This window comes from Cavia porcellus, unplaced genomic scaffold, assembly GCF_034190915.1.
Source record: "Cavia porcellus strain 051 isolate PalLab524CR breed Dunkin Hartley unplaced genomic scaffold, mCavPor4.1 scaffold_22, whole genome shotgun sequence".
NCBI lineage: Eukaryota > Metazoa > Chordata > Mammalia > Rodentia > Caviidae > Cavia > Cavia porcellus.
The window spans coordinates 14,110,759-14,133,585 of NW_026947505.1; the positions used below are offsets into that span (position 1 = coordinate 14,110,759).

Sequence of the window (22,827 nt, forward strand, 5' to 3'; positions counted from 1 at the left end):
ACCCGCTTAACCCAGAGTACCTCCTTTTCGGCGGTCACTGCTGCCCTGGCCACTCGTTTGCCGTTTTGGATGAAGCTGCTTCCATCGAACAGTTGTCGGCATTTCCCAAAAGCTGGTCAGTAAGATCAGCCTGTAGGTTCTGCTGCAGTTCGAGGATGTCAGCACACTCATGGAGAGGTGTCCTTTGTTCCTCCGGATCATCATCAGGCATAAGGGTGGCTGGGTTTAAAGCTGAAGAAGTCTTGAATATCATTGACTCTGGGTCTAGAAGCAGGGCTTGACAGTAGAATTCTGGCATTTGAGAGCCTTTTTTAGGAGGGGTTTTGATAAGAGTCTCTAAACTGTGAGAGGTTACCACAGAAATCACTTGCCTAAAGCGAGTTTCTTTGTCTTCTTAAGTAGCATTGTCACAGTAGCTAGTATTCTTAGGCAGGGGGGCCATACTCCTGTTACTGAATTAAGTCTTTTGGAGAGGTAGGCCTCTTTCAAGGGCCAATGTCCTGAGTTAGGACTCTTTTGGCAATGTCCCTGAGTTTATCTATGAACAAGATGAAAGGCTTGGTAACGTCAGGGAGTCTTAGGGCTGGGTCCTCTGTCAAGGCCCGCTTGAGCTGTTGGAAGGCCTGTTTACATTTATCAGTCCAGTTCAGCGAATTTTGAGTTTCTCCCTTATGGGAGTCATATAGAGGCAAGCTTTCCAGTAAAATTTAGCCTACAGTATCCAACTGCCTCCAGAAAGTCTCATCTGTAACACCTTGGCTATCTTTTTGTAAAATTTTTTTAGTTCTCAAAGACCTTTTTGTGCTATCTCTATTAACTGGCTGAGGGGCATTTTTTTTAAACCTCTCAAACCTTTGTAATTTTTGTCTAACATGTGGGGCCGACTGAGTTACAAAGAGAACAACTGGCAATATTGGGAAACCTCCTTACCTCTGGATGTCCAGTCAGGGTGGCACAAAAGGAGAACATGGTTTTGGCATTCCGGATCAGAGAGCCGGCTTCATCTGGATGGCACACTGCTTCTTGTCCAAGGGTGTCACGTGACAGGCCATCATTTTACTAAAATTATATTCTTAACAAAAAGGGCTTTTTTACAGGTAACAAAATTGTGCTGCATAATCTCCCAGATGTTCACAGCACATGTAAGAACTTGTATCTTATTTTTAGTATCACCTATAATCTCATTTTAATGAAAACATTTTGCAGCAAAGTACAATCTTATGTATACTTTTACCAAAACTGATCTAATACTGTCAAATTCTGAACACATTTACTTCTTGTCAAACCTGTTATTTGTAGTACTATAAACCAAGACAAATAATATTTACATCCTCTTGAGCCTTCTACAACTTACAATAATACCTCTCAAACTAAGCTTTAATCTTTTTCTACATTCTGGCATAGCCAGACACCTTTACTTGAAGACCACTCTCTTTGTCCCTTTTTTTACTATTACCAGTCAATTACCTTTTTTTTCACTTCTCAGACAACATTAAAACTCTCAACAAAACCCTTGAAGTCACCTTTTAGTAGTCCAAAACATACTTATTTTATGTCTTTTTACCACATAAAAATGCTGTATTTTAAAAACAAAACTGTAACCTTTTAACTGGCTCAAATATAGTACCGCCTGGTTTTTACTTGGCAAAGTTGACATGACTCTTAATAACCATAGATATACATATATATGTGCACATGTTTACATTTTTACCAGAGAGAAAAAAATACTCCTTTTAAAAGGCATGCCGAGGTTGAAAGCAATCAATTGAAGTCTTACATATTAAACAAGGTGCCACAACATTAAAGACACAAACAAAGGGAGCTTCTTGCACAGTTTGGTGAGCTAAAGGAAGTAATTGAATCTAATAAGCCATATGGATCCTGCAACAGAAATGGGCAACAAGCCCCTAAGTTAGTAACAAGTTTAAACAGGCAACCAAGGAGAGGGCGGAGGAAGGAAGGGTTTTACCCACGGTGGGGGCTTCTCTTTGAGGTCCTGCCATACCAAGATGTAGGTGACCCAGTCGGGGTGGCTCTCTCGTCCAGGGCGGAAGATGATGTTTTTAACTGCTAAGATGAGGGGAAGGTGGAAAGTCCCCTCCGGTGGCCAATCCACGGAGAATGTGGGCCACTCAGACGAGCAGAAAGTCTGCCATTTACTTTTTTTAACCTGAAAGGAGAGATTGTGAGCCCTCTCTCGAACCTCCGACCAATGGTTGAGGGTGAGGGACAATGGGGACGATGTCATTTGTCCCATGGTGTTCTGAAGACAAAGAGTGGTTAGCGTACGCGCGACACAACAAATAACCGTTCACAACAGTCACAACACACAGGACAAACAGGCCGGCCACCTCACTCTCACGCATTAGTTTCACACCAAACGAGTCACCTTAGGGGGTGCCTCCAGATTGGCCCGGACGGACCACAGATTGGGAATGAAATTCCCCAGATTGGCCCAGACGGACCACAGATTGGGAATGAAATTCCCCAGATTGGCCCAGACGGACCACAGATTGGGAATGAAATTCCCCAGATTGGCCCAGACGGACCACAGATTGGGAATGAAATTCCCCGAACGAGTCACCTCAGAGGGTGTCTCCGAATTGGCCCTGACGGACCACAGATTGGGCCCCAAACCGATAGGAAAATCCTATCGCAGACGGTGAGCCACGGAAAACCGTGTGGGGCGTCCCCCGGTCACCAGAGAACAGAGAACAGATAACAAAAACAGGTAACAAAAATTGCCCCTAGACCGGAGCCGTTTGGCTCGGGGCGTAAAATACCGGTAGATTGATCCTCAGAGTAAAAATAAGAAGCGACCGGTCGTACTCACCCACCGCAGAGCCGTTGAGGTCACCTTCCGTGAGACGTGCTATCTCGCTAGGGCCTCCAAGATGTTAGACCAGCCGCAGGGAAAGAGACCCCAAGGACTCAACTCTTGGTGAGGGAAAAAAAGTTTATTTCCATGCGCATGGGGCCCCTCCGCACACGTTTGCCTGAGGGACCCCATGCGCATGGAAATAAACTTTTTTTCCCTCACCAAGAGTTGAGTCCTTGGGGTCTCTTTCCCTGCGGCTGGTCTAACATTTTAAATTTAAGTTTACTTGTTATTTTATTTAAAAATTCTGTGGTCTTGATGAATGATGCATTTATTGATGCAAATTATTTAAAGCTTATTGTATGAAACTATAACACATTGCACTATAACACATGCAAACAGTTTCCTCAAAGATCAAGAAAATGTCAGTTGGTGATGAAAGTTTTTAGTTTTCTTCTGATTGTTTAGAAATGGGTTTCTCTGCTTTTTCTTTGTGCAAAGACCTTACTTGGAAATCTAAAAATTTAAGGAACTGCTGGAACATGGTAGCAAAAAGAAAAGATACCAATGAATAAACTTTGCTTTGCAAACATATAAAATAGAGTGAATTCTGTTGGATTTAAATTAAATTTCCGCTTTCTCTCTTGCTCTCTTCCCTCCTGTTTCTCTGTCCCCACCTTTGGCCATGTGTGAGGCTGGGGATGCAGCAATGTGAGCATAAGACTGATGCACTCTCCCAAGACCGATCCCCTGGTGACTCCTAGTGATATTTGTTTGCAGCGCCCTGCAGGGTGTGAAGAGACACACCTGTGGGAGCAAGACATGGGGCTGTGGGGCCCAAGAGGCACATTTTGTGCTTAAATCTGCTGTCAGCACAGCCTGCCAGTACCTTGGTGCAGGACGTGGGTGCCGTGGCTTCTGCACAGGGGATGCCAGCCAGCACCCTGCTGGCTGATGAGAGACCCTGGCAGGGTACAGAACTCTCCTTTCCGTGACTTACATTCAAACTGCTGCATGAGCCCAGCACATCAGGTAAAGCCGAGGAGAATTTATCAAGGGAGCGGAAAATACCAGAGTTTCTGTGCTTTTCCATATTGAAAGGAATCATATCTAAAATATGGACCTGTAAAGATCAGTGTAGGCTATTTTTTAAAAAATTTCTGAGTCTCTAAGGAGGCAGTGATAAAATGTCTTAAAATTTTATTTTATAAGTGACCTTCTTTACCAGAGAAACAAGTGAATTGGTGAGAGGTGTTAAAGTAAACTTCTTATTTTCACAGAAACAGCTCGAAAAGTAGGGCTAGGGAAAGGGGAAAAAGAAAACCAGGCCTGGTAAAGCACATGTGATGTGTCTTCCTTTTAATTTTAAAAGCTTATTCATAAAACACTATTGAATTGTTGGGTATTTTCCATATTTATTTTGGAGTAAAACATACATGCAAATATATTTGTAGCCACTTAAATGTGAAGAAAAGTTGCCACACTCCCAATTTGGAGAAACTCTTGCATTTTAAAAATCATTATTTTGTAGTCCTTATGTCTGGTTCATTGGCTGATAATCTTTTTCCTTAAAGAATTAAATTTCAGCTCAAAACAAAAATTATACAACTTTTGCTTTTCCAGAATGGCTAGCACACGCTGTGTTTACGTCCTGGAAAAGGAACTAATAATATTGTGCTTTAGCAAGTGATCATATTTAATACTATCTTTTAATCAGTCTCATCTCTGGTACTTATGGGAAAATATTACTGGTAAAAAGTACAAAAAGGAAAGAATGTCTCATGATATATCAAGATGTCTAGAGGTTTAGCTTTATTTTGTTTTGTTTTAAAGTTGCAGTGTAGAAGTTTTTGATGATGAATCTACAAAGGAAAGGGATTTTTATGCTGTCAAGTTTGAAAATAACAGACAAAGCCTCAGCTCTTAATAACAATCTCTTTTTAACATATGTTAGCTTGCAGTCACACTTGTTTTGGTTACTCTTTTTTTATGATTTTAGGACAAGAGCTTACTATGGGAATTTAATATTAAGTATTATATTTGATATTCCTTTAATAATTCACTGGTGACATAATTTTAAAATAAACATATATATTTGTCATGTCTTCTTATACTAATCTATCAGCTATACACTACTTTTCTAATGTCTGTAGCTATGCAACAGAAACAAGAAAAATACTAATAATTTCTAGAAGTAGTTCATTCTAATTTTTTTTAACCAGTAGAACTCACATCATCAACGAGGATACTAAATTAAACATTATTTTATGAATTGTGTTTTCAAAATGAAAATTTTCAACTTTAAATGGTATATAGTGAAATATTAAAAGGGGTTGCAATTTTGTGTGGGGAACTCAAGTCCTTAAGCCATATTTTGGTAATTTTAGCTATTCTTAAATATAATTTAAGAATTAAAAAGTTTTAAATGTTTTCCAATCATAAAATCATAAAGATGAAACCAGATAATTTTTGAAATAAACTAATTAGGAGCTTACAATTTCAATATTTTCGGCCATTTTAAGATTAAAATGGTAAGAAAGAAATATTTTGTGCAGTGTGAATACATAATTTTACTTCTTACATTTTGGTTCACTTTGTCTTGGTCTCTCAGGTGTAACTTACCTGCATAATATCTTGTTTATACAATTGGAATACCTAAAGAAGAATATAAATCTGAGAAATAAAATTCTGGTATTCAGAACTAATAAAATGTGTCATGATACAATTTCTAATTAGACGTAGGCATGGAAAAGCTGTTGGAAATAGTGCAATAAATTCTGGAGTATTACTTTAAGGTCCTTATATTCTCATTACAGGCTTTCCCCTGTGCATTTAGATGAGGATGTGTTCCCAGATTCGTTTACCAAAAGATCACTGACTATAGACTATTTTTGGATCAAAATTCATTTCTCTCACTTGCTGTTTGATCTCACACATGCTTGCCATTGGCCATCAGAATTACAGTGAGGCTTCAAGACTGGAAAAACACCTCCATGTCACACTGGAGATGAGTCAGTCCCATTAGATTCATATCTAAGGGTACCAATGTAAAGGATCTGAAATGATGGCTTAAACAGTGAGTATATTTGTAAGAGAAAATGGTCACCAATGTAAGACTAGAAATCTACGGACAAGGGATCTTTGTCCTGAATGTGAACTTATGAGTGAGCTTCTAAAGGAAAGAAAAGAGCAGATAAGATTTGCAGAGCCTATCAATTTAACCTGTTTCACACCGTTTTTGGACATACTTCATGTATTACTGATAGTTAGGTCACACATCATTTTTCATACAATTCTGTTAAGCTCTAAAAACTGTTCTTAACCTTAAAGAGAAAAGCATTGCCTAATTGAACATAATAAGTGGCAAGATCGAAGGAATTTGCCGTTGTCCACAGAGAGGTTTTGAATAACAATGCAGTAGTCTTCAGGCTATAATTCATGTTTATAGTAAATGTAAAATAACAGGACCACAACCCTTGATGATTCTTGAGAAGTTTTTATGCAAGCACCACACACAGTCATGTATCAGTTGCACTAACATGCTGCTTTTAATCCACATTTACAATGATCCAAGCAGATCAAGAGTTTTTCTGTCCTACTTGGACACTGGATGAGAAACATGTTCTCTCCTGAGAACTTGTAAGAATGCAGCATTGGCCTCTAATCCTGAATGAGAATTCATGGTTTAGAGCACAGACTTATATGATACATGTGTATAAAAACAGTCGCAAACAGTGCTAGGTTGTAGAAAGCTCAAACATGAATTCAAAACATGGTGTAGACTGATACGTATAGAAACTTGTCTTGCTGATGACTTTTATTGATTTTCATCTATTTTTTCCACGAAGAAAGGTAAAGAACAAAACTTTTATGAAAAAAACATCTCTAGTACTCAAAGAGAATGACAATGAATTCACTTGACTTTATGAATCCTCCAGAAGTACAGTTTTGCTTTCCATTGGTTAATATTTCATGTCCCAGAAAGGATAGGCCCATGGCAATCGTCTACACCATGTACATCCTCATCATCTGCTCCATAGTGATGACCATGCTGGGCAACATGGCTGTGATCATTTCCATTGCCCACTTCAAGCAGCTCCACTCCCCAACCAACTTCCTCATCCTCTCCATGGCTACCACTGACTTTCTGGTCAGCTGTGTGGTCATGCCCTTTAGTATGATCAGGTCCATCGATTCCTGCTGGTACTTCGGAGACCTCTTCTGCAAAGTCCACAGCTGCTGCGACATTATGCTCTGCACCACGTCTATTTTTCACCTCTGCTTCATCTCAGTGGATCGTTACTATGCTGTTTGTGACCCTCTGCACTATGTCACCACAATCACTGTGCCTGTCATAGAGTGCTTCCTGCTCATCACTTGGTGCTTGCCCATCGTTTTTGCCTTTGGCCTGGTCTTCTCAGGATTGAACATAATTGGTGCAGAGGATTTTATTGCAGCCACTGAGTGCACAGGACTGTGTGTGCTGATATTTAACAAGCTCTGGGGGGTGCTGGCCTCCCTCATAGCTTTCTTTATCCCAGGCACAGTCATGGTGGGGATTTACATACACATTTTCACAGTGGCCAGGAGGCATGCCAAGCAAATTGACACAGGTCCTAGGTCAAAACAGGCTGAGTCAGAAAGCAGGATGAAATCCACATCCAAAAGAGAAAGCAAGGCCACCAAGACTCTCAGCATCGTCATGGGCGTGTTTGTGGGGTGCTGGCTGCCTTTCTTTGTCTTGACAATCGTAGACCCTTTTATTGATTTTACCACCCCTGAAGATTTGTATCATGTGTTCTTATGGCTGGCTTATTCTAATTCTACTTTCAATCCTATTATTTATAGTATGTTTTATCCTTGGTTTCGCAAGGCTTTGACGATGATTGTCACAGGAAAGATCTTTAGACCTGAGTCTTGTAACCTAAATTTATTTCTGGCATATTCATAATTGGCATGAATTGGCAATTCATGAATTCATGAATTGGCAATTTTCCCAATTCATGAAGCTTTTAATCTTGGCTCTTTTCTCCTCTTCACAGAGGCAAGCACTAACTAGGTGAGGAGATTCTCCCTGATAGTATAATGGACATCTAAGAATGGACAGTTCCAGTCTTCTTGTTATACAACTCCTTCCAAAATCATGCATATCTTTGCTTCCTAACAAAGCAGATCCGATAAAAAAGAAACTCTGTGTAAAAATTTACTGATTTCTGAGTTTCCAGTTTACAATCTCATCCCAATAATTTCTTTTTTCTTTTTTTTTTTAACATAGCAAAATACAACAAAACAAGGCAGAATAAAGCCAATCAAGACAAAGCAGTGAAACTGGTACAGAACATCAGAGAAGGATACTGAGATAACATTAATCTTACCATAGTATATCTTGTTATCTTTACAATAGTTGTCCAGTCAATCAGGTATAGCAAAATCAAACCAAAAATAGAGTATTATAAAACCTATCAAAAAGGAACATTGAATGCAGGAAAACAGTTAATCAGAACAAAACAAAACAGTGACAATAGTTGTCTTCAAAGAGAAGATAGAAGAAAATCCTCCATATTTGCTATATTGCACCTAGTCCACCTCCCAAGAGATGCTCAGACCTCTGGCCCCAAGTCAGCATTTAGTTGCTTTATGTGCCTTAGTTGCTATCAACTCCTGACACAAGCCAGCTGCTAACTGGGGTGAAGGAGAGGATGGAAGATTTGATTCTCAGCTTGTGTTGGTGCTGCTTCCTGGGAAGGAGGGTGTGTTCCTTTCTTGCTCAGCCCCCCAGGCGTCAACATGTCTGGATCTCTGTAGATGCTGACTTGTTCTCTTCCTGGCATGCTCACTGCTGGCTCATGCCACCCTCATCCCAGTAGTTTAAATAAATCAAGAACTTTCTCATTTACAATTTCAACATCACAGAATTTTTCAATTATTGCTGGCCATGTAGTATATCAGAATTTATCTAAACTCTGAGAGTACTGAGAAGGAAATTCAGAAGGGAACTTGAGCCTAAGTTATAGATCACCCGAGTGACAAGAGCAGGGAAAGGATAGCAAAAAGTTTATATTCACTTCAACTTTAATTGTTCTGACTTAAGCTACTTTTCAAAAAAATCAATATATAGTTTGCAGTACTTGACAAAATTAGACTACGTTAGAGTATTCTTCCTCCCAATGTGTAGTTTTGAAGTAGGTACAAATGTGTGCTATATGTATACATAGAGGGAGGGTTTCTACAGCTTTTGATAGCATGAGTGTGTATGTCTGTGTTATATAAAATCTTTGCTGAGTCTTAACATTATTTTCCAACTGAAACCCTTTCCCTATTTGAGATTTAAGATGCTCTCTGTTATCTCAATGAATAACATCTTTTGTATCCTTTTTGTCTTTCTTTTCTCCTCCTATTACTTAAATTTATTTTTACCAAAGTTTCCTCTTATAATTGTATGTGAATCTTTTTTATAATTATTGTAGTATAATGACAGAATAAATAAACTCTCTCTAACCCTTGCAAATGATACCAGATTACTCTGATCTTGACATTTCTCTTGTTCATGTGCAAAATTCTACATGAGCCTTTTACAGCCTCTTTGCTGTTTTGAATCTAGCTTTGCTCCAGTACATCTATTGGGAAATTCCTCATTCCTCCAAAACATCTTTCAGAAAGCCTCTCTGTTCAGTTGGGATTTTACATTGTGTTCTTGAACAATATGTTCTGCAAAATATTTTACCTTCCAGAATCACTGTTGGAAATTGGATAATTGGAACACAGCATATTTATATACTGAGAAGTTTCAGTAAATTACTATTACTATCTGCATTGTAAGTTAATGTTTTCTCCTTGCTGATCTGCAATAACCAAAACACACAAAGCAAAAGAGAAGAAGTTTGATTTCCTTATTGTTTTTGTCTGTGATTGGTCAGCATGAAGGCAGAAATAGCATTGTTGAAGGACATTGTGGAGTAAGCTGTGCAGTTTATGGTGTCCAGGAAGCACAGCACGGAAAGTGTGTAGAATACAAGGTGAGGGTCCAGAAAAGACTCCAAGGTCTCACCATATGTCTATCCCAGACATACCTAGGAGTGCTCTAATAATTGCTGGATTAGATCTGAAAGCCAGTGAAATTTCCACCTCATCACCACATTCAACCACTTGTCAATTTGACAGGAAAACATATTTTTACACTACTCACTCTTCAAATAAATACAACAGCAAGTTTATAACACTACTTCACATAATAGAATTATACAGGGTAAATCAGAAATGTAATAGTCTCTTCTCCAAAGTCTTGAGAGCTCTAGCACTTTTAAAAGTCTAAATCCAAATCTCTTTTCAGAAATAAGACAAAAATTTAGTTGTGGACTTCTGTAAAACAAAACATATTCACATAATTCCAAGAAACAATGGCAAAGGATAAACACTTGTGATAGCTCAGACGCTAGAATAAAATCCAAGGAAGCAAGAAATTAAAAAATTTGGAGCAATGGCTTTATTTCCAGGCCTGGCAACACAGCCTCCAGTACCCAATATGGAAGACTGCACGCCTAGCAGGCTAAGGGTGGGGTTTTTAAAGCTAAAAAACCACAAAGCTGTTGACCTATTTCAGATAATATCTGGGATTCTTAGTACATTCCGTTGCTCTCTGCAGTTAAACATTTTCCCAGAACACCACAACTTGCAGAAACATGCAGAAGTGGGGTTGGGAGGACGTACAAGAAGCTGAAACTTAAGTCTTTACTGGAAATGGAAATTTAATCCTATCAAAATGGTGCATACAGAACAGGAGGAGGTGCATTGGTTAGAGCTAGGCCGTAACACACTCCCATTCTGAAAGGGAAAGATAAGGAGATAGAAAAAAGAAGACCAAAGCATGCTGGAATCTTAGTGTTGCAGGCAGTGGAGTTAGTCAGAAATATTATAGGCAGTGATATATGGCTAGGTCCTAACTGGAGCCAGTGCAGACACCTGGCAACTGTGGGGGAGACAGATACCTCCTGCCGTGGGCCAGGCCTCAAGACAAAGGATCAAACAAATGCATCCACATTCTAAAGATTGATATTCTTATTAGTTTCCTATCACCCTGGAGTCTCTATCCCATCCCCCTAGGGGAAAGATCACAACTCTAAGAATGCTGCCTTCCTACATGACTTGCTTTCCCATTTGTCCCTAATATAATCAATTTTACCTGAACTATTGATCTTATTGGCTAACGATCATTCTGTCCCAACTTATGCCCATCTGCCTTGTGAGTTCCCAGTCTTCCCCCACCTTGAACCAGTCTTGCCCCATGATTTTACTCTATAAAAGTCCCTGGAAAAGACAGAACCCTGGGCAACTCATTTGGGTCCCCTTCTATCTTTCTCTGACAGAAGCTTCTTTCTCTCAATAAATATATTCTACTCTTCACCTCCATTATTCCTAAAATTCATTCTTTGGTTTTAGAGAACATGAACTTGCGGACATAGTAGGTCAGGATTTTCATTCCCCTATATCATTTGGAGGTCTTCCACCAAGATCACTGAGAGTTTGCTTTTGCTTCATGTACTCTGGACTGGGACTCATTTAGGCAACAAATTTTTATGCTTCAAATTTTGCTTTGTCTTTGCCAGTTGTTTATAACTATTTGTGATAATTGCTTGCTATTTGCCCATTGTTTTTAATTGCTTTGTCTCATATAGTTTTATTAAAATAATGTGAATCTAAGTTAAAATGTGACATTTATGATATTTCTTTAATGGTATATTATTAGTTTGTTCTTATACAAGTTAAATTTAAATTGGTTGTTAAAATTACTGGTATTACTTGCTTGACTGTATTTAGACAGTAGTGATAGGATTTTTAGCACAGTAAAGGAGAGAAAATATTCAGTAAAAAATGGCCTTTATTCTAAGAACACAGAGAGAAACCCTATGACCACTGGAGGTCTTGTTTTCTCTGCTGAACATGTGGTGGGGGGGGGGCATACATATAGCTTTTGTCTGGGGTAGTGCCTAAAGGTGGCATTGCTGATGCATGAGTAACTGATTGGAACTCTTTTTGTGCCACAGGTAAGTTGCCTAGAGGTGGGGAAAATGACCTCAAGGTAAATGTCCCTTGGTCCCGCCTCCTACTGCTGTAGTGTCCTATCTAGGGCAAAATCTTTTCTTCTCATCTTTTTATTGTTAGAACAAAAGGCGAAGTCTCTCTCTCTTACTAATTCCCTGCTGAAAGGAGGTATCATATTGGGGTTTAGGAAAGGATGACAGTTGATGCCCATGCAGAAGCTGGTGCCAGGTGTTTCAGCCAGGACAACTTTATCATTGGTGAATGCTTGCACATTAGACTGGAAAAACAAAGAGACAAGGTGCTATGAGGAGGCAGGCCACTATCATATTTAAGGACTCAGGTGAGGTATAAGGAAAGGTACCTTTGATTTAGATATGCCATTTTATCAGACCACAGTGAGGCAGAATCATTGCCATGGTGAGGTAGAATTCTGAAAAATAAATGTGGGGTTAGGAGGAGAGAAGTTATGGCCAGAGAAGAAGCGAATCTGGAACCTGCATGGAATAGGCCCTATCTGCAAAGGCTGTGTAGGCTGGCTGTCAACACCCACTATATAGAGACTGAAGACTTAATACAGTGGCCTGAAAACTCAGGAAGAACACTATACATGGCCTCTATATCCACAAGTACAGAAAATGAGATCTTCAGTGGGACTTGGGGCTCTAAGAAGGACACCTTACTGGGGTCTTTGGGCATCAAGTCCAAGCAGATCAGTCAATGATGAATCTATTGGTGATGGAGTCTCCTGTGAGGGCAAAGAGCTAGAGAATGGCTTACCTGCTCTCTGGTGACTAGGACAGTTGCTCTTCCAGTGGCCCTTGAGATTGCCATAAGGGCAAGGCCTCAAAGGAACACCAGGATTGGGGCATTCTCTTGTCCAATGTCCTTCTTTGCTGCACTTGAAGCATGGTCCATCCAAGAGGGGCTCAGGCATCTCCACCTTGTGTGATGTTTACCTGTCTCAGAGCTCCAAGTGTCACTGCTAAAAGATCAGATTGTTATTTATTATCTCTGTTGTTGAAAACATGAAAAGCCATACTAAGAAGATCTCCATGTGGGGTTTGAGAGCCACGTTTAGCTTTTTGTCTTGGGATCTGGCCACAGTGGAAGGTACCTATCTCTTCCACAGTTACAAGACATCTGATTTTCATCTTGGGTAGGTGTACAGCTTTTAAGTCTAAAGGAGACAAAAGCAAAGAATCAATTATGTATGCAGAAGTCAAGTAATACAATCAACAGAGTTTTTATGATTATAACTTTAGCAATGGCTTTCTGTAAGGAGGGTAAGGTCCAGGGAATTTTAGAAGCTGACATGTCATTCATTTGTCATATACACATTTGGGTTTTACAATTGTATAAGTACCTCTTGTGCTGTTACAATGTCTAATACCATCTGATTTTTGGAGGATGGCCTGTTTTATTAATTTTACCTTTTTATCTAGGAGAGAGATCAGCTATGGTGTCATTTAACACCGGTTGAGTATAGTTATTTATGGCCCCAATATGCCTGGCACTCGCTGGTTGGCAGAGGGCTGAGCCACAGTCAGCAGACAGGCTGGGAAAGGCTCAGACCTGGCTCCTGACCCAGCCTCAGTGCCATTCTCATTGATCTGTAGGTCCCTGCATCATATAACCTTTTTTTCTGAAAAAGATCTGGTGGATCCCAGCAAAAGGAATCCAAAAAGAATTTACAATTATCTCTTAATTTTAGTTGTTGAACATCCAGAAGATGGATAACAGTACAGTGCAGTGCAGAAAGTAAGCTTAACATAGAACATTAGAACATAGAACATTAAATGGCTATTAACCATGGGTGTTTTAACATTTGAGCACTGAAGAAATTTGTGACATTGTTTGGACTGGTTACTATTTAAGCATCTGTAAGCATATGTCTGGATCTGAAAGAAAACCCTTGTCATCCTACATTATATTGTAAGACCGGTGTCGCACAGGAGACTCCAAGGGCTCCTCTCTCATGTAAGAACAAAGGGGTCTTTATTATTCCGTGTGCACGGGGTCCTCCAAACAGGTGGAAACGGAGAACCCCGAGTTGGGGCAAGGCTGGTGTTTTTAAGGGGGAAAAACCACAATGTAAGCATTTTTTTTTTTTTACAGAAGCCAATCACAGCAGTTAGAGTAGGATCAGCAGTTTACCTATTTGTGGTTGGTCAGCTCATAAGGAATGACCAGTGGGTCAGAGTTAATTAACTGTCTTTGTTCTGCACAACTTATCTTTAAGACACCTGGTTTCTGTAGGCTCGAGTCTGACATATTTTACAACCCTGATTAGCGTAATGGCAGGCTCTATCTCTGAGTTCCCTGGCACAGCACAGCCCGAGCATATCACAGCTGCAGATATTTTCTTTGATCTTCCTGCAGGGCTGAGTTAGGACTGAGTCACGAGGCCCAGTGCTGTTTCTAGCTGAGAAACAACATCTTGTTTTTAACCTTTAAATTTCTGGTTCTTCATTCCCTACTCTTGATGTATCTTAGAGGTTAATTGTAGCTAAGGGAGTATATTGTTGTCTAAGGACCAGTATTTTTATGTGAGAGACTTGGGAGTTAATAAACTGAGTTATGTGATTTATAAAGAAACCTGTAGAGCCATCAAACTTGTTGACCCGAGTCTGGAAACTGTATTGTTGTCCACTTAGCTCTGACAATCTCAGGAGTTTCTGGTGTTTCTCAAATTACTCCCATCCTGCAGACTGACATTATCTTAGAGTGGCATGTCTGCAGCAATATTTGGAGAAGAAAGTGGGGAAGTTAATTATCCCAGGACAGCTCGTTTTCGCTAGTGAGTGCGAAGGGGTCATGAGTTATGAGACGCTGGAACTTAAGTTTTACACAGATCTGATATCTAACTCATTTGATACATACAGAACAAAAGGAAAGCACCGATTGGGGTTTGGGCCATAGTATTTCCCAGTAATTTCTTTGAAGCTAAACAGTTCTTAAAATTGGGGTAGGCTCATTTTATGACAGATCATCACCAGGTCAGGAAGAGGTCACCAGAAACCCAAATTCTTTATGGCCTAGATAGATAGGTGAGGGGAGAGGGAGGCAATAAGGTGCCATACAGAACAGAAAACGGCGGTTATGTGTCAAGGTCAGGGTAAAGGGTTAAACTCATACGCAAATCTCTCTGCATACAAGCAGGTTACTTTAAACAAGTATAAATTAATGGGCCATTCTAGTTTTCCTTAGCTCTTTAGCAGAGAATAGAGGTGCTTAACAGTGATTAACAATCCTTGTTAGCTTGTTTTAGCACAACTTCTGTAGTTTGTAGAGGGCAACAATGGTTAACATATCAATTAGGTGAGATTCTTGCAATTCTTTACAGAGGAGAGTATTGCTCAACATATCAGTTAGGTCACTTAACATATCAGTTAGGGAAAAAGGATAAAAAAAACATTTAGTAAGCCACTTTACAGGTTTGCTATAATACACATATAACGAAGCTATTTTCTTAGAGTACAACAATATAAGTTTTTATTTAAAAATTATTATTTGACTGGTGACCTCGTGTTGGCTTGATCTGGATCTCCTGGCTGGAACATAAGAAAAAGACAGCAGAAACAATCCCAATTTTATATTTGATGGCATGAATATACCATCAGGTCAGCAACAATGAATTGTCTTAGTCATATGAACTTTAGTTGAGGTGTCTTCCATAAGGCTATGGAGATTGCTGGGGCCTCAAATTAATGAACAAGAGCTGGTTAAAATTACCAGGTGGCCACTTTCTTGTTTATCAATTGAAGTCCTGTCTAATGTTTCCTCACCCCAAGGAATCTTGTTTAATCAATTTTAGCATCATTTTGACCAGCTGGCAAACTAGGTGAAAGCATGTTTTTTAAATCTATAATCCAAATAGATCTTGATTAAATGGTTTGAAAATGCAAAAGAGGAAAAAAGATCGTTGAGCTCAAATAAAGAGGAACAGCTGTTTAAAGAGCAGGCAAATAGACACTTACATTATAAACAGATTGAACAAACAGAAACAGATATATAGATTGAAAATCATCTTATAAAATTAGAATGCACTCAAAGATATTTGGCCAATTTGAACTATAATAAATAGACTAGTATGAACCTTTTTGTAGATCAATTAATCAATTAATCAATTAATGTAGATCAATTTCATAATATCTGAAATAATGCTGGAAAAGGACCTAATTTATGGCTAATCTGAGATAGCTCAGAAAGTTAAAAAAGAAACGTAATCTTTTGGGGTCAGCCTGTTCCTGAAGTGGGAGCAGAGATTGAGGTGGAGAAGACTGTGGAGTAGATGGCCATCGAGCAGCCAACTGTCTGGCAGGCATGTGTGGGCAATTACCCAATGACTGGCTGCAAAGTGGCCACTCATCACCATAAGACAAAGAAACACAGGTTGCTAGCACATCACCATGTGCTCTATAGCGTTCCAGTCGCTGCCTACAGCATGGTGAGTCATCATGTGGGTGGTTGTTGCTGATTACAAGAGGACCCACAAGGGGGCAGCCATGGACCATGAGACCCATCCCAAGATGGCAAAGCCCTGCCATGTGGCAGAGGGCCGTAAGATGGCAGCTGTCCTCCATGCGAGCTGCAGTAACCATGTGGCCTGCCAGAAGGCTGGAATGAGTATGGTGAGCTGGCGGATGAAATGGCAATGCAGAGGAAGGAGACAAAGAACTCTCAGACAGGACAGACAGCTTGGGTGGGTGGGGAATGAGAAGTTGGAGATTGGGGAGGGGTTAGAGATGCTAGGGAAGGATCAGAGGCCCTAGTGGAAGAATTAGAGACCCCAGGGGAGGGAGGAAGAGAGGACTGTGTGGCAGGTACAAAAACCTTTGGCTGAAAAAGCTGCAGGGTTTGATCTTGGGGATAGGGAGGAGGAGGGGTTAAAGATGGGGAGCACATCATCTAAGGGGTCTTGAGGGCAGGAGGGGAAAGTTTGTGATACAGTAGAGCTAGCTTAAAATATTTGAGCAGGTGTACCTGATTTAATGAGAGAAGATTCTTAGGGTAAGGAAGGCTTGTACATATGGAATTTCTGCGAACTTGTCGCCAGTGTAACAAAAGTAATTGTTTAATTCTTATGGTTTTCTTTAGGCCAAGAGTGCCAAGGTTACGAACCAGGCACCCCATCGGTGTGTTTTTTGGGGAGAGGAAAAAGTATTTCCCATGACCAAATTAAAAATGAGCCAAAAGCCAGACTGGGACTAATCAGAAAAATGTTCATCACTTATTTTTGGACACATGGTTAAAGGAATGGTTCTGGCTGTCACCAAAAGACACGGGAAGAGTCCCAGATGACCACACTAATGGCTCTGCCTCAGACTGTCAAAGGAACATGGGAACAACTACGCTAGTTCAGGGAGGGAATGGGAGATCTGGTGTGAGCCCAGCCCATGGCCACTGAAAAACCCTCAGACAGGGTTGGCTCACTTGAGGTAAATGAATTAGGAAGATGTTGTTTGTAGGCTGGTGGTGACAAGTTGAGTAGCTCCTGCATGTTGAGAAATGAGGAATTAATCTGAGATGTGTCCAGTCCATGAATTGGCAGGGAGACTCAAACTGGGAGGACCCCAGAAGTCATTCACACTGCCATTCTTGGTCAGGGAATCAAATGATAGGATTTTTGGCACAGTAAAGAAGAGAGAATATAAAGTAAAAATGGCCTTTATTCTAAGAACATGGAGAGAAAACTCATGACCACTGGGGGTCTGGCTTTCTCTGCTGGACACATGGTGTGGGGGCATACATATAGCTTTTGTCTGCAGTGGTCCCTAAAGGGGCATCGCTGATGCATGAGTAGCTGATTAGAACTCTTTTTGCACCACAGTACGTTGCCTAGGGGCAGAGAAAAGGACCTCAAGGTAAATGATGTCTCTTGGTCCCACCTCCCATTGCTGTAGGGTCCTATGTAGGGCAAAATCTTTTCAAATAGCACTATAGAAAATATTAGAACACCTCTGACAGGCTCTAATGTAAACTACTGTAAAATGGTTCTCCTAAATGAAAATCTAGCTCAGAATTAGAAAATATACATACAAGGAGGAGCAAAGATGATGGATAGATAATAGGCTACAGAGGCTCCCTGAGATAGTCAACTTAGAATTCAACATAATACAGCATGGGGAATCCAGAACAGAGGGAGATGAATTCTTTCACCCCAGGAAGAAACTAAGGTGAGAAGAACCAATCAAACATATAGTCCCAGTGCTACTATTGGAACAGTTAAAGGTTCAGTGCTCCCACTGTAGCACCTGAACCTGAGTGGTGACTTACTGAGCCATCGGAAATCCCACCACTTCAACTCACTGGAAACAAAGTCACACTGAGGTCAGGGGTCGGCGAGCAAACAGAGAGCTGAGCTAGAGGGGAACCTGCATCTACCTGTGGTGAGTGATGGGAATAAAACCATTCCACAGAGAAGGGGGCTCCAACAGACAACATTTTGGGCCCAGGCAGGACTGGCAGGAACGAGGGGCAAGAGTGACTTCAGTCAGTTGTTCCCTTCCTGAATTGGATTGGCGGAATGAGCTTGGCTTGGGTCACACAACCTGGCTGAGACCCAATAGGTTATCTGAAATCAACTCCCTATGGTGGCGACACACACTCACACAGTGAAGGCCTCAGCAGGTTGACTGATCCGGAGGGGAGCGGCCAGCACACACTGCCCCTGTTTGTAACTCACTAGCACACTGCAGTGGGAAGGGTCCCCTTGTCAGCATGCTTCAGAAGAATTGTAACCAACAAAGAAAGAAGCTGAGGCCTCCTGGAAGAAGCAAAAAAGATGGGAAAAGGAAACAACAACAAAAAGTCCCCAGATCCCAACCCTGAGAACATTGACCCAGGACAGGTAAATACAAAGGAGAATGATGATAGCAAACATGAAATATCACACACAGAACCAGTGGACATAAAGAGATATCTTCGGATCCTCATAGATGAGTTCAAAGGGGAAAAATTTAACAAAGTAAAGCAAGATGTGAGAAGATTAATAAAAGAAATGCTGAGATCCTTCAAAAAGACACAGATGGAGGAATAGAGAAAGGAGAGAATGATTTGATGAAGAATATAAACAAAATATAGAATACATGAAGCAGATTCAAAGCGATTACCAGGAAATTTAAAATTCTATGGGAAGATGGCAAAATGCTTGAAAGAAACTAAGGATAGATTATCCAAACTGGAGGACAGTTTTGTAATGTGGGATTATGAAAGGAAAAACTTTTTAAAAATAGCAAGGAAACAAGTAGTAACACCACAAAGGCTAGAAGACAAGAGGATCTATAACTTGAGAATAAAGAATGTGAATGGAGAGGTAGGGGCACACACAAAAGAACTAAAAAGGCTATTTACAGAAATAATTAAGGAAAACTTCCAAAACATAGGAAAAGAAAATGATATGCAGATGTATGAGGCATACAGAACTCCAGCCACCTACAACCAAAACAGAGCCACACCCAGCCATATACTAGTCAAGTTCCCAGAAATTCAATATAAGAACAGAAAAGCTGTTAGAGACAAGAAACAGATCACCTATAAAGGAAGGCCCATTAGAATCATAGCATACTTCTCAACACCAACTATCAAGTCAAGAGCCTGGAGTGAAGTATTCCAAGCCCAGAAAGAAAATAAACTCCATCCCAGATTGATATACCTTGCTAAACTGTCTCTAGAAATTAATGGAGAAACAAGATGCTTCCAAGACAAAGAGGAACTTGGGAAATTCGCAACCACCAGTACAACTCTACAGAGAATACTACAGGGTATTCTAGAGAGAGAGAAAAGTACTAGGATTCTAGGAATAGTGGGAGAGAGGCCTCAATGAATGGAGCAGAAAACAGAATGAAGAGGACAAGCAGACAACTTGTTATGCAAAAAAAGAGCATACCAGAAATGAGGCAGAGAAGGTTGGTTATAATCTCTAATATAGGTGGCCTTGATACACTAAATTAAAAAAAAATGAACCACATGTACGGTAGATCAGGAGGTAGGATCCACTGAGATGCTATTTTTAGGAAATATAATTAACATGAGAAAGAATACTGAAAATCAAATATGAGAAAACAATGCTCTATGTGACAGAGAACCAGAGAGTTATAGGGGCAATTAGACCAGTATTTGTGGATAGGTTGGAAAGACAGACTTTAATAGGCAAAGGAATATAATTAGAGATCAAGCCCAGGAGAGAGAAGGTTTGGAACCACTTAGGTAAATAGAAGGTTGCCCTCCCCACCCCGCCAATTTAAAACAAAGGGTCTTGGTGAGACCAAAAAATGTGCAGTGTACCCTGGGGAAGGGAAAGGGGAGAGAGAGTCTTAAAAAAGATGGCAGAAGATATTGTTAATAATGCAGCAGGATTTAAAACCCACATTATTTGCCATTCTACTTAGATAGACTTTATTCTGTCCCAGTTTGTCTACTTGTATTAGATTTGAGGGCACAGACAGCTATCCCAAAAACACCAGGATATAGCACAGTAATCACCTTTAACTTCCTATTAACTTAATATGGAGTCCTGTATGACTTGTACTGTTTTATCATGACTGATCTTAGTTAAATCGGGTTTGATTGATTGCTGTTTGGTATCAACGGATTTTATTCAAAACTGAAATGATTGATAGTATCAAGTCTGAAAGTATAGGCAACTACTTTGAAGATTACAAGACTCACTATGATACACATTCTGGTTTTTGAAGTTTTATACTATATTCCAAGTTGTGTTTTTATTAATACTGTTATGTATTGATATATTCAATTATACTATGTCTGATGACATAGCCAATCCTATTGAAGATAACAAGAGACAACACAGGAACTATGATAGAACTCCTTATACAATGGTCTTATATGTCTTTTTCTTTTCATGTGTTTATAGGAATATGTTTTGTTTTATCTTGCTTTGTTTTTTTCTCCCTCTAATATAGAAAGGATAGAAATACATGTTAAGACCCAAGCATGTGTAGAACCTATAAACAGTTTATGAGAACTGATCTTATGACATATCATGAAATGAACAAATACTTTGAAGAAAAAAAGACTCTAAAGTACTCAGTGCTGATTCTGGAGTGTCATAATGTGATACCCAGCAATAGTATTATTCTCTGTTTAGAGTGATATTAGCCTGCTTGGGTTTGTTCAATCTCAACATAACTGAAGATATGGATAACTACATGCATGTTTAAGTGCATAGGATTGATAACCATATTTCTAAGTTTTTGTTGGATAGGTGAACAGAACTGGTTGCAGTCTTACTTGTTTGAATCCCCACTTTATATGCTCCACTTTAGTATCTTGAATTTGTAAGAGGACAATCTGTAATCATCAACTAGTGATTTCTTACTGTTTATTTTTTTCTTTGAAAGTATGTATTTTTCTACCCATTTTCTGTTTTGCTTAGTCTTTATTTAAATAAAATTTTACAAAAAGATACTGCAGTACCAGTGCTGATCCTGGAGTGTCATGATGTTAAATCCAGCAATATTATTATTTGTTGTTCCAAATGATTTTAGCCTGCTTTAGTTTGTTTAACCTCAACATAAATGAAGATATGGATAACTACATGTATGTTTAAGTGTATAGGATTGATAACCATATTACTAAGTTTTCGTTGGATAGTTGAACAGAACTGTTTGCAGTCTCGCGGTTTGAATTTTCACTTTATATGTTCCACTTTTGTATCTTGAACAACTATTTGTAAGAGGATAGTATGTAAACATCAACTAGTGATTTCTTACTGTTTACTTTTTCTTTGAATGTATGTATTGTATCTACCTATTTTTTGTTTTCTTTAGTCTTTCTTTAAATAAAATTTTAAAAAAGAAAATATACATCCTACAATAAAAACCAGGACTCCTTCCACCAATTAAGCAGCACCAGGCTGGTAGGTGGCCTTAAGACTTGGAGGACAGGTTTCACTGAGACAGATTGGTTCTGATCCTCCACTATTCTAAAGGAAATGTCAGGCCTTTTCTGCTTCAGTTACCTAACTTAGACTTTACCTCTACTCATTTTCCACTTTGTACTTTCCTTATAGAGACATGTAAAGTCAGAAAGAACTCTGGACTATTGAAATCTTTTTCTTCTTAGTTAAGCCCATAGAAAATGATCACTTGCTAATGATGAAGACAGGAAAGTCATCTCAGATAAAGGACACATACCCTATCTCTGTGTCAGATGACACTGATCAAATTTTGCTCATCCAGGAGAACACACATAATAGCTGTGTCCCGAGTAAGTGCTCTGGGCAAATCTCTTTTGGAGATTCAACCTGAGGCACAATGGAGAGAACTGGCTTCCATGGGACAGTGGAAGAAGCTAACCCCAGAAGCAGCACACATGGGACCTAAACACATTAGAATAAGGAGGCTTTCCAATCTCTCAAGTTGTGGACTTTAAAAACTTTATTCTAAATTCATAGAGTAGTTGAAAGGGTTTTGGCCCAGACAGGACACTGTAGCCAGAAAAGCCTCAACCGGAAGCAGGAAACCCTATCTCCCCCGCCCCTGGGAATTTACCTATGGCACAAAACCTAGGACCAATAGGCTACCTGTACATCCTTAATGCCCACCTTAGGTTCCACCCCAAACGAAGGCTATTTACATACCCCCAGGCCACGTGTCCGCAGGAGAGATTGCAGGTCACCAGCAGTGGGGGGGGGTGCCGGTCATCTCTTTCCATGTTCTCAGAATAAGGGCCGCTTTTTATTTTATACTTCTCATCTTTCCGGAAATATTTTTCATCTTTTGGAAATAATCCTAGCAGTAGTAATGATCTTGCTCAGTCTTTTAACTATTCCTTATAGAATTTTGACTAACAGTGGTTACTGTGTCAGCTAATTATTTGCTCTGATAGCAGCTGCCACCCTCAAAAGCAGAGGACAGGTTCCCCAGCATCTGTTTCTTGAATTCCCAATGAAGCCAGTGGCCAACTGAGTCAATGGAATGTTGACCAGAGAGACAGCTGGATTTCTT

General features: G+C 39.8%; 1 protein-coding gene across 1 annotated transcript; it reads left to right on the forward strand.

The window, feature by feature from the left end:
• Positions 1–6,725: 6,725 nt before the first annotated feature.
• Positions 6,726–7,769, forward strand: LOC134472189 (trace amine-associated receptor 4-like). The gene has a single exon (XM_063233353.1). It carries the CDS (start codon positions 6,726–6,728, stop codon positions 7,767–7,769), a length of 1,044 nt encoding a protein of 347 aa, XP_063089423.1.
• Positions 7,770–22,827: the final 15,058 nt, after the last annotated feature.

Coding starts and splice junctions, on each gene's coding strand:
- LOC134472189 (XM_063233353.1), top strand. CDS start 6,726: ATGAATTCACTTGACTTTATGAATCCTCCAGAAGTACAGTTTTGCTTT.